Below are 12,584 nucleotides of genomic sequence, written 5' to 3' on the forward strand. Positions count from 1 at the left end.
TTATTACCAAGGAAAACAGGATACGGTGGTTTCACATTCTCTGTTGCCGAACATGATCCTTCAGATATGGCCCATCTGCTGTCACATCGCTGGAACTTTCTTGGATGTTTCCTATCCAGAAGAAAACAATATATCTTGCTCATGTAGGGTCCTAGAGCTACTGGAAGATCCTTTGAAATTTCAACAGCACTAATGGGCCGCTCTATTTTCCGTGCATAGAAGATGAGTTCCCAACCCAAATCAACAAACACAGCTTTAGGCTTGTCTTCAACTTCAATGGTGTAGTTCCTCTTGTTAGTTCCTCTTCAACTTCAATGGTCAAAGTTATATAGTCTTGTCTTTTTTTGACGCTGATATAGTCTTGTCTTCAAGGAAAGAAAATGTTACTTCCTCCGTTTCACAATGTAAGTCATTCTAGCATTTCCCACATTCATATTGGTATTAATGAATCTAGATATATAGATATATATATCTAGATTCATTAATACCAATATGAATACGGGAAATGCTAGAATGACTTACATTTACATTATGAAACCGAGGGAGTATCTTCTATGCAGAAGAGAATACTGAAGAATTCTAGCTATGTAGATAGTGGCTGTTTGTGTTCAAGCAAGGAACAAACAGAGAGAAGTATGGCGCTATGGAATGGCTTGGGTCAGGTGGCCAACATTGCGCAGCTTGCCGGGGTAGATGCATATGGGCTCATCAAGATGATCGTGGAGGCTGCGCAGACAGCTAAAAGGAACCGGGAGACCTGCCAGAAGCTAGCACGGCATGTGAAGATGATCGGCGACCTGCTGCAGCGACTCCAAAGCACAGAGCTTATGCAGCATCAAGAAACGAGGAACCCGGTGGAGCAGCTGGAGGAGACGCTCCGACACACCTACATGCTCATCTTGTCCTGTCAGGACAGCAGCTACCTGCACAGCTGCTTCATGGGAGGGAAGCAGGCTCACCAGCTGCGCGAGGTGCAGAGTGATATCACCTTCTACCTCCAGCTCTTCCCTCTTGTCAGCTTCGTTGACACGACCCGTACCTGGGAGCGGCTTCTGAGAAGAGCTCAACCTTCTTGCACTGAGGTACATGGTTTGTCTTTCTTTTCTCTCCTTCAAGCAAGTCAGTGGAAAGGGGATTAAAATGTATAAGTTCGATGATGCATGTTAATCAAAGATTCCATTTAATAGGAGACATCCTCAGATTAGTTATGATGCCACTACTGAGAATGAGAAGCATGGAAAGAACTCTGGTTCTAGAGATGCAGTGAAATGTGATAGTTCCTCTTAATGTCAAAGTTCATACCAGCTCCTTGCTGGAAAATGTTTCTTATCATGACAGTTCCTTGCTCTAATTTGTTTTGATTATCTTCTTAATTATCTATTCAAGAGAAACTTTGTCGCGGGGATCTTGTTCTTATCTTTATTAATTTTTGGTTACTCTCACAGGATACTGCAGATGAGTTACAAAAAGTACATCATTCAGATCATAGAATTAGGTACGTTATATCAATACTGCACCCATTTTATGCCAAGCTCATGTTGCATTCGATTTTCCTGTGCTTTTAAGACATCATACACCAACTTTTTTTCCCTCACTATTTCATTCAAGATGTAGATGAATGATGAACAAAATACTCACAGCGTGAAAAAAGAACTATTGGGCAACATGCTCTCCTCGAATTATCGCCGATCAGGGATTTTGTGATGATTACTTTAATTATATCATCCTTATGGCTTATGTTCCTTTGCAGAACTTGCCATAGTACTACTGCGGTTGATCCAAACCTACTTGTGAATTATCATATAGTAATAAGGTGTTCTTGCTAATGTTTACAAGGAACCATGTACAGGACTATGCACACAAATACATTAAGCTGATTGAGTTACATTGGCAATTTATATTCAGGTACCAACATAGATGTCATGGTGGATGCACTAGTTACTCTAGGGTGTTACAAATGAATGGCAGCATCTTTATATCCATTTATAGGTGTATCATTTTGACATATTAATTTGGTACTATATGATCAGATTCAACACAGAAATTCTCAACGCGACTGAATTTGGTGATCAGAGTGTAACTCAATGTCCAGAAGTTTTTGAGGAAAAACGAAGTGAACAAGCATCAAGTATGTCAATTCGCAAAACAATTTTGTTTTATTTTTGTCTATTAGTATTGACAAGATATAGTTTTTTAATCAATCAGTCAGAAGCCTGAACCTGGATCAACTAGTTGTTAATGATATTGGAAAAGGAGCAGTGTTGACTTTTTCACAGATATTGGCTGCTACAAACAATTTTTCAGGGAGATCCTTAATTGGACAAGGTGGATTTGGGCCTGTTTACAAGGTACTCCGTAGTTCTCTTCAAAAGTAAACCTTAGGAGTTAGGATGAAGAAAATCCTGAACTTTTGAAGAAATAGTAATATTAGAATTCTAAATTTGCAGTTCTTACACTCGCTGGATCAAATGAAAAATTTTTCAGCCAATAATTTTAATCTCACCCACATAACTAATCTTTCTATAATATTTTTTTCCATAACAGCAGTACATAAATAATGCGGATAGGATATTTTGAAAAATTTCAGCTCCTCCCATGATCTTGCTTTAGAACATGTTGTCATGTCAGCTTCTTGTAACATGTATAACATCCAGGAATGCTTTTTATGGCATTATCTAGAAAATCTATGAATGCTTTGAATATGCGCATATCTGAATATTTTGATTTACAATGCTTAGATGTGCTTTATTAATCTGAATTTAAACTTTCTCAGGGAAAACTTCCCAATGGACTTGAGATTGCTGTCAAAAGGCATGATACTTCTTCACATCAAGGTGAAGAAGAGTTCATGGCTGAGATTGACGTCATACCAAAACTTCGACGAAAAAATATAATTGAGCTGATTGGGTTTTGTGTTCAAGGCAAAGAATGTATTCTTGTCTATGAATACATTCCAAATGGAAGTTTGGCTTCTACCATTAGCGGCAAGTTTTCTATTTTGACTAAGACCAATGCCTCCATTTTTTTTTCTCTAAATGATATCTGGTATTTTTGTAGATGAAACAAAAAGGATATTGCTAAATTGGTCTAAGCGCCTTAAAATAATTGAAGGAATCTCAGATGGTCTTCTTTACCTACACAACCATTCTCCCAAGTGCATTGTCCATAGGGACATAAAAGCAAGTAATATCCTCTTAGATTATGAAATGAATGCTAAGATTTCTGATTTTGGTCTGGCCATAAAATTAGCTCCGAAAGCAACTACAGAGGTGCTTGTTCGTGGCACATGGTAGATACTCTCCCAGTCTCCCTATACTGTAAACTAGTTAGAGATGCAACTCTCATCTTTCCCTTGATAAGTGTAGCTACAGGTGCACTGCTGTGACGATCTACTGTCATCTTTCAGGGGTTATGCCGATCCTGAATATGTTGCTACTGGAGTAATCTCGGAGAAAACCGACGTTTATAGCTTTGGCATTGTACTGCTTGAGATAATAAGTGGAAAGTTGTGTGTATCTGGATATAATGTGAAGAGCAGATCTCGACGAACAATATTTCCTGAATTTGTAAGTATTCCATAACTGCACCTCTATTTTTATCAATGTTCTAAGGGTGAATGGTGGTATCTTCTTATTAGAAAATGTGAAAATGGTACTACTCTCTGGTAGTGTGGTTGATAAATTCCAACCTGAGAGCGCCAACTGTGAATAGGGAAACGTGGCGCGGTGGGATGAGAGGGCGAGGCGAGAGGGGCGACCTGGCTGGCGACGGGCCGACCACCGCGGCTGTCACCTCCGGCGGCCGCTCCAGTGCCCTCACCATTGACTTGCCGCCTCTCCTCCCTTCTCCGGCAGGTATCTCCAAGCTGCGCCTCCCTTCTCCAGCCCGGGCTCTTAACCTCTCTCAAGTTCGACCAGGTGAAGCTTTCCAAAACCTCATCCTTCATCTCTTCCACTGCCCTGTTACCCCTATCGCCACTACCCTTGGCCCGTCAAAAATCATCCCAACTCCTATTTGGCTTTGCGCTGCTCCCTCTAAGCCGCTCAACTCGCTCTATGTCAAAAATGCTCTTAATTTCTGGTTCAGTTCTTCGTTTTCGTCTTTCTCTGTTTCTTCTTTGGGTTTTGGTTTGTTTCTTTCTCATGTTGCGAACAAAGATGTGGCTACCTCGTTGTTTCTTGCGGGTTCGTCTGTTCTTAAGTCTGCTGGTTTGTCCATCCATTTGACCAAAGATTCAGCTGCAAAGGATATTCAAGAAAATGTTACCCGGTTCTTGGTTCAGTTTGAAGGCAGTTCGTCCGTTCCCTCTCTGGTGGGTGAAAAAGTTGTTCCCGCGCTTCAAACAGTTAAGCCAGCCTTTACTGCAACGTCACGTCATATTGGATGCTCCCAACAATCCAGCAAGACCTCTACCCCCTCTGTGCCGACAGGCCCTGCATTGAAGTCTGTTTACTGCCCTGTAACAAACTCCTTCAGAGACGCTCTCCTCTCACAGCCAAAACCTAAACCCCCCGCTCGCTCAGCCACTTCTCGCCTTCCTAGCAGGGGCAGAAAAAACCTCACCATGCTCAACCGATGCTTTCGCTGCCTTGGTTCTGATCATCAGGTCAAAGATTGCCGGGATCCCTTGATTTGCGCATCCTGCCGTCGAGCAGGTCACAGGCAAGATTCTTGCCGGTCATCTATGGCTTCCAACATCTCCCCTCGCCGCTCATCTTCCTCCTTCCACCCATCCACAGCAAACTCCACCTCCCGCTTCACTACCCGCTGGGTCAGGCGTGCTCTAAACACTCCAGCCCCACCTCCGCCTCGCTTACCTACTGCCCCATACCCTCGATCCAACCACAGCTCCCCCCCTCCAGATAACCTAGCCATTGTTCCTTATGTTCCTCCTCTGACTCATGTGGATGCGCAGCTGGAAGATGTGATTGCCATGTTGGAGAGCAGTCTTTGTTCCTCTCCGGTCAGATCTGTTACTGCTGGACCTCTGGTCCCCATGGAGGTTAGTGAGAATGCGGTCACTTCTTCTGTTGCTTCTCCTTTACCGGACGTAAGAAATGCCCTAGTCTGTGTGCAAGATAGTTCAATCTCAGTGGCTGCCTTAGTTCCAGTTCTTGCATGTGCTGTTAATGATCTAGAGACTGTCTCAACTGAAGTGGTACCTGCGACTGTTTCCTTGGTGTCTGTTATGCCTACAAGAGCTGCTGCGGTTGCTGAAGTTGCTCATGCTACTGTTGAGTCCGTTGTTGTTCCGTCCTCTGTCAGCGAAGATCTCTCGCCAGCGGTCAACCTTAGCAGTATGCCACCTCGTCTCAGATGCAAGAATAAAGGTTTCCTCGCTTGGTACGGCGCCTGTCCATCTTCGAGGCAGCCAAGCTCGGTCCCCCCACAGGAACCTAGGGATATCTTCGTCTGTTCGGAACAGTTGTCTGCCAACCCAATTCTGTCTCCACCTCAGGATCCTGATAGCACGAGATCGCCACCTCCGACATTGAGTGGCCCCTCAGCTGCTGAGCAAATCAGAAGAGCTCTAGCAGGTCTAAGTCCAGAAGGATCTATTCACTCTGCTTCACTCTCTCCAGGTCGGGTGCCAGTCATTACTTCCAATGACACTACTGCTGCGCAGGACTTTGCTTTTGGGGAACCAGATCCAGTTAACATATCAGGAGACAGTGACGATGATATTCTTGATATCTTTATCCCCTTTGTTGACATGAGAGTAACTGCTCATTACGCCACTGCTTATGTTACCCCTCCATGTGAATGCCCTGGCAGAGTAATTCGAAAAGCAATGCAGGATGCTCACCCTCGTTTTCAGTTCACTCTCATCTCAGCTTGTAGAGGTGCAATGACTCTAAGATTTATTCACAGTCAGGACAGAGACTTTGCAGTTGATCACCAGGAGAATCTTACAGCTGAAGGCCACTTGGTTAGGCTTGAACGGCCTGAGGACAGTGCGGCTCGCTTCATTCAACACAACACTATGCTGTCCGAACTAGACTGTATTGACTTCCCGCCAGAGATGTTGTTCCCTAACAAGATAAGAAATGCTTTTGAAAATTACGGCGAGCTGATGGAAGTAGATGATCAATGCCTCTATGGGGACGAACAATCCTCTCTGCGTCTTGTTGTTCTGCACTATCCTGGCAAGAGGATGAGCCCTAGATTTCGGCTGCGCTACAATTTGGGGATTGTCTGCACTGTCTATGTCAGGGTTCTAAGAACATGGGAGCTGGCCATGAACGTGGATGAAGATGGAAATTACATTAAGCATTATGAACAGTTTCTATTCCCTCATCAGTTGGATCCTCCCCGTTCAGGACCAACTGTTGGACCAGAGGCAGAGTTGGACAACTTGAATCAGGCTCCTTCAAATCAAATCTCTAACAACCAAGGACTTCAGAACAGGGGAAGATTGCTTGCGATTCTGCCTGCAGCTAGCACTGTCTTCATTGAGGAAATCTCTGATACACCTGAAATTTTTGTCCCTCCGTCAATCCATTCTGCTCCCTCCAGTATCCATGACTGCCTCCAGGACCTCGTGCCCTCAGATACTGAAAATGAACATGAGCTTTCAGCCCGGAAACGCAGAAGGCAGAAGAAACGGACAATTGATTCAGATGTCAAGAGGCGATATAGCGAAAGACTGGCGGCCAAAGAAGGACATTTGTACATTTCGATGGAATCCAAAGCAGCCAGAGCGAAAAAACTAAAGGAACAACTTGCCAAATGCTCATCCAAACTCAATGACGCGGTACACAAGCACAATCTGCTCGACCTTAACTTCAAGACTACTCCGAAAGCGTTGGAAGATCTGGCTATTGCTTGCAGTTTGAATGATCACGATATTGCCCAGCTTCGAAAGGTGTTCTCGTCAGTGGACTGATGGTGATCAATACCCTCAATGGGATGGACAAGCCCAGCATGCGTCTGCTTCTCTCCCTTTGTTATGTTCTTTCAGCTCTTCTTCAGTTCTCTAGTGTCTTCTCTCCCTTCGTTATGTTCTCTTTCAGTCTATTTACTCCATGTAAGCTGGATTATGTGATGCTGTGGCCTTTTGCTCTTGGGTCTGCCATGTGCTATTTCGGTGAACCTATTATTATTTCATGAATCGTTCTTTCTCTGTTCTTTGCTGGAATGTTCGTGGTTTGGGCGACAAAAACAAGTGTGACATTGTGAAAAATTCGATTTCAGATTGCAACCCGTCTTTTGTTCTCCTTCAGGAAACTAAACTTCAAAACATCCCACCTGAAAAAGCAAAAACTATTCTACCTCCTAACCTCGCTAATTATGATTTTGTGGGTTCTTATGGCTCTAGAGGGGGCATGCTTACTGCCTGGAATGCTGACTTTACAAAAACTTCTTTCATCTCCAGACACTTCTCGCTGACAATCTCCTTCACCTCAACCTTCACAGACCTGTCCTTTTCTTTAACCAACATCTATGGGCCAGCCGAGCTTGATCAAAAACAAGACTTCCTTCATGAGCTTTTAGAAATAGATCCCCTAATCCAGGGCCCTAGACTTCTCATAGGAGACTTCAACCTTACTAGATCCCCTTCCGACAAGAACTCCCAAAACTTTTCAACTGGTCTTGCAGCTGCTTTCAACCAAACAATAAACTCCCTAAGCCTGTTTGAATTACCACTTCCAGACAGACTATACACCTGGTCGAACAAAAGAGAAGTTCCAGTCCTGGCAAGGCTAGACCGAGCTTTCTTCAACAATGCTTGGAACAACACCCTCCCAAACACCTCCCTCTCTTCTTGCACTAGAACCACCTCTGACCATGTTCCACTTCTTCTCACTGCTTCTACTTCCATTCCAAAATCGAAAACTTTCCGCTTTGAGAATCATCTTTTGCTGGACCGAGATTTTCTTCCTTCAGTCATGCACAGGTGGCCACAACAGCTCAATATGAATGATCCGGCTGCTTGCCTTGCTGCCAAGCTAAAACAGACAAGATCTATCATCAAAGTTTGGATGAAAGAACACAGGAAACGTAGTTCTCTCAATGAAGACTGTAAGTTCACAATTGATCTCCTCGACTATATTGAAGAACTCAGACCTTTGAATGATGGGGAACGCTGCCTAAGAAATCTTGTACAGGAGAAATTGTTTCAGGCCATCCAAAGCAAGGTTGCATACTGGAAACAAAGGGGAAAGGTCAAGCGGCTAAAGATTGGAATTGACAATTCGGCATTCTTCAAGGCTCATGCATCAAAAAATTACAGGAATTCAAGGATCAGATCAATCAAGCACAATGGGGCAGAAATTGCAGATCACAATGGAAAAGCTCTGCTTCTGCACTCCTTCTTCCAACATTTTCTAGGGTCCGACTGTCAGCCGTTGTGGGACTTCGATCTGTCAACACTATACTCAGAAGATGAACGAGACTATAATCTTTTGGCTTCGCAAGGATTGCAATTTTCTACGGAAGAGATAATAACATCAATTAAAGGCATGAACTCCAACAGTGCACCGGGACCGGATGGTTTCGGACCAAGCTTCTACAATTCAGCTTGGAATTCTATAAAGGAGGATATTATCAAGCTGGCTGCGAGTTTCTGCTCAAATTCAGTCCAACTGGAAAGAATTAACAGAGCTCACATTGTTCTAATTCCAAAACCTGGCAAGGAGAATACAGTAGATGGCTATCGACCAATCTCCCTCCAAAACTGCTCAGTAAAAATTCTTTCAAAGGTTTTGGCAAATAGGCTTCAAAAAGTTCTGACAAGAATGATTCATCTGGACCAGACAGGCTTCCTTAAAGGTAGATGCATCTCTGAAAATTTAATTTATGCCACTGAACTGATACAAGCGTGCCATGCAAGGAAATGCAAGACCCTCATTATCAAGTTAGATTTTGCTAAAGCTTTCGATTCAGTTCTCTGGACGAGCCTGTTCCAAATCTTGGCTGTCCGGGGGTTTCCAAACAATTGGATTTCTTGGATCAAAAGCCTACTTCAAACATCAAAGTCGGCAGTGCTTCTTAATGGAATTCCAGGAAAATGGATTAACTGCAAAAAAGGGCTTCGCCAGGGAGACCCCTTATCTCCTTATTTATTTATTCTAGTGGCAGATGTGCTGCAACGACTGCTGGAGAAAAACTTTCAGATTCGGCACCCTATCTATCAGGACAGACCATGTGCGACCATTCAGTACGCCGATGACACGCTGGTGATATGCCGAGCAGAGGAGGATGATGTTCTTGCTCTTAGATCGACCTTGCTGCAATTCTCCAAAGCCACAGGATTACAAATCAACTTTGCCAAAAGTACAATGATCTCCCTTCATATCGACCGTTCAAAGGAATCGTCATTGTCGGAATTGCTACAGTGCAAGCTGGAATCGCTTCCAATGTCTTACTTGGGCCTACCTCTATCCTTGCATAAACTCACCAACAATGATCTACAACCAATTGTGGTCAAAGTGGATAGTTTTCTTACAGGCTGGGAGGCATCTCTACTTTCACAGGCCGAACGCCTAATCCTAGTTAATGCAGTGCTAAGCAGTGTTCCAGTTTATGCAATGTCCGCGTTCAAACTCCCACCAAAGGTAATAGAAGCAATTGATAAACGGCGACGAGCCTTTTTTTGGACCGGTGATGACACCTGCTCCGGAGCAAAGTGTTTAGTGGCCTGGGATGAGGTTTGTACCGCAAAAGAAAAGGGAGGACTAGGAATCAAAAGTTTAAAGACTCAAAATGAAGCTCTTCTTCTCAAAAGACTTTTCAACCTTTTCTCAGATAATTCCTCCTGGACTAATTGGATTTGGAAAGAATTTGATGGAAGATCACTATTAAAATCTCTACCGTTAGGTCAACACTGGAGTGTCTTTCAGAAACTGCTGCCAGAGCTTTTCAAGATAACTACGGTGCACATTGGGGACGGCTCGAGAACATCCTTTTGGCATGATCGCTGGACTGGCAATATGACTCTTGCAGCACAGTTTGAATCTCTCTTCTCGCATTCAACTGACGACTTAGCCACTGTTGAGCAAATTTTATCCTTCGGAATTTACGATATTCTCACCCCTAGGCTTTCATCTGCAGCGCAAAACGACCTACAAGAACTGCAAACCATTCTTCAGAATTTTTCCTTGACAAATGAATCGGATACTCGGCTCAACAATCGCCTTGGCAATTTAACAACCAAGACAATCTATGATTTAAGGTCTCCGCCTGGCTTTCCTTCACCAAATTGGAAATTCATTTGGGACTGCAGAATGCCATTAAAGATCAAGCTCTTTGCTTGGCTTCTAGTCAGAGATCGACTGTCCACAAAATTGAATCTCTTGAAAAAGAAAATAGTACAGACAGCAACCTGTGACATATGCAGCACCACTGATGAAACAGCAGATCACCTCAGCTTCAACTGCCCTTTTGCTATCAGTTTCTGGCAAGCACTTCATATCCAACCGATCATCAATGAGACTAAGTACCTGTCCCAACTAAAGGCACCAGCAACTATCCCAACAAGACATTTTCAGAGTTTCTTCATGCTCTGCTTTTGGGTCCTGTGGAACCACAGGCATGATGTTGTATTCCGAGGAAGACCACCTTCAATTGCTTCATGCTTGCAACGCGGAATTTCGGAATCCTCCCTATGGGCTGAAACTTTTACACCTGATGATAGATTTGTAATAGATGTTTGGAAAGGTGTTTTCTCTTCTAGTCTACAGACTCTTCATCCGATGTAATAAGACATTTCTTCCTCAATTAATGCAATGACAATTCAGGTGGGGAACCTCTCCCCCCCGGTGAGTTAGTCAAAAAAAAAAATTCCAACCTGTTCATGCAAACTTTCCTCAGTTCCTGCCTGAACTGCCCTTTTTTTATGTTTCTGTAAGATTAAGATATTTTAAATTTTCATATGTTGCTCTTTAATATTCTGATAATCTTTTCAGGCACTGAAGAACAGAAAAAAGTTGCACAAGCTTATTGATCCATCATTAGGTGCTAAGAAACATGAGCGAGCTCAGATTATGCAATGTCTTAGGGTGGCGATGTTGTGCGTTCGGGATCGCGCTGAACATCGGCCTACCATGTCTGAAGTTGTTACTATGCTTCCTAGCATCAAGACACCGAAAGACAGAAAGGTACAAGCACTGTTTCTGTCCAAGTTATGCTTGGATTGCACATGAACATACTGAATGGCATTTGCTCTCTTTCTGTTTGTTAATTAGGACGCTCTATTTCTTTGCAGACCTACTTATCTACTGGTTGGGAACGGACTTGGATGCATGGTTGTTTAGGCTGTTAAAACAGTTGTCTACTGTCATGTGTCAATGTGTGTACCGTTAATCCCAGAGATGACAGACATATGTAGCTACTGTTAAGCTTGATGTTTAACTCTGATGCTCATGTGTTAAGCCGTTTAGGCAGTTGTCAACGTGCGCTTTTGATGCACAAATTGACCATTAGGTGCTCCAGGGACGAGATATAAGATACATATGCTTGAAGACAACATTGGAATCACATGTAAAGTTTTGCAAGAAAAAAATGAAAGAAAGAACTCATGGCCCATGAATGCATTGTGCAACAACTAATTAATTTCCCCTCTCTTATTCAGGGATGAAAAAGCCCATCTGCATAGGGCTCTGGCCTCTGGAAATTGCTCAACCGTCTATCACTCATATGATATTTGAATATTTCTACCCTGATGGATGCCGACAGGAAGTATGCAGGGAGAGATTGCTGTTGAGAAGACTTCTCTGGATTTCTCAAATTTGTCAGAATTGATTTCATCAAACCGAAAATCGGCTGGGAGCTCAAAATTTGCAAAATTTTCATAAGCAAACCATATTCTAGAGTCCTTTGGAAATCCATCATAGAAGTTGCCGAACCAATCCTTAAAGAGTTCAGCCAATAACTTGGATCCGGCGTATGTAGATGCTGCCTCTCCAAAAGACATACATCGGCGAGTTGTGATCTCTTGGCCATCCTCATCTATGATCGGCTGGGATCTTGGGAATTCAGCCTTAGTCAGTGCTGGTCTATCAACCACCCTCGTGGTATGCAAATTCAACCAAGTCTGTAACAACCACCATGGGCCACCAGTATTGATAGCAGAGCCTGAAGCAATTCTTGCTGATGCCAAATTTAGGGTCTGGTACAGATATCCTAGCAAGAATTTACCCAAAGGAAATTGTTTCTTCTCTTCAAGGGCTTCGACTACATGTTGCCAGTTTGTGGTGGGACCATAGCTTGGGCCACAAAACAGAAATTTTTCTGACCACATTAGCAAGAAGGCTGTGTGCTCCCTAGAAGTTACAGGACCTATACCCATATTCATGGAGATAAAACATATCCAGCCACCAATACTTCTAGTCTTGAAGGAGAACTTGTTCTTGACATTCATGTTAACTGGATTAGCCGATGAGGTGATATCTAAACCAGTTAGCATGGTTACATCCAGAAGGGTTGGTGTCATTGGTCCTTGGTTAAACAGAAAGGCATTCAAGGTGTTGGACCAAAAGTAGGAGGCTGCCGACATCATGGGCTCGTCCTTAGCCATATCGGCTACAGTCAAGGCTAAGCTCTTGGCTATCCCAAGTTCTTCCCAGTGTGTTTGCTTACTAGCC

The 12,584-nt window shown here is 43.4% G+C and overlaps 1 protein-coding gene across 2 annotated transcripts; it reads left to right on the forward strand.

Moving 5' to 3' along the window:
* The first annotated feature begins 442 nt into the window (after positions 1-442).
* LOC4351086 (cysteine-rich receptor-like protein kinase 44) lies at positions 443-11,524 on the forward strand. Of its 2 annotated transcripts, XM_026021579.2 has the most exons (9): positions 443-1,082; positions 1,446-1,495; positions 2,031-2,128; positions 2,206-2,348; positions 2,774-2,984; positions 3,058-3,289; positions 3,407-3,566; positions 10,908-11,099; positions 11,207-11,524. In XM_026021579.2, exons 1-9 carry the CDS (start codon positions 555-557, stop codon positions 11,261-11,263), a joined length of 1,671 nt encoding a protein of 556 aa, XP_025877364.1. In that variant the 5' UTR covers positions 443-554; the 3' UTR covers positions 11,264-11,524. The 2 variants fall into 2 exon arrangements, with proteins under 2 accessions (XP_025877364.1, XP_066161870.1); XM_066305773.1 differs by lacking the exons at positions 443-1,082; positions 1,446-1,495; positions 2,031-2,128; ... (3 more) ...; positions 10,908-11,099; positions 11,207-11,524 and adding an exon at positions 3,712-7,111 and having other exon boundaries at positions 3,426-3,566.
* Positions 11,525-12,584: the final 1,060 nt, after the last annotated feature.

The sequence above is a fragment of the Oryza sativa genome, chromosome 11 (assembly GCF_034140825.1).
Source record: "Oryza sativa Japonica Group chromosome 11, ASM3414082v1".
In the NCBI taxonomy this organism is placed as follows: Eukaryota; Viridiplantae; Streptophyta; class Magnoliopsida; order Poales; family Poaceae; genus Oryza; species Oryza sativa.

What these genes read in the sequence shown, in the direction of transcription:
- LOC4351086 (XM_066305773.1), top strand. Translation starts at nt 3,731, where the DNA reads ATGAGAGGGCGAGGCGAGAGGGGCGACCTGGCTGGCGACGGGCCGACC.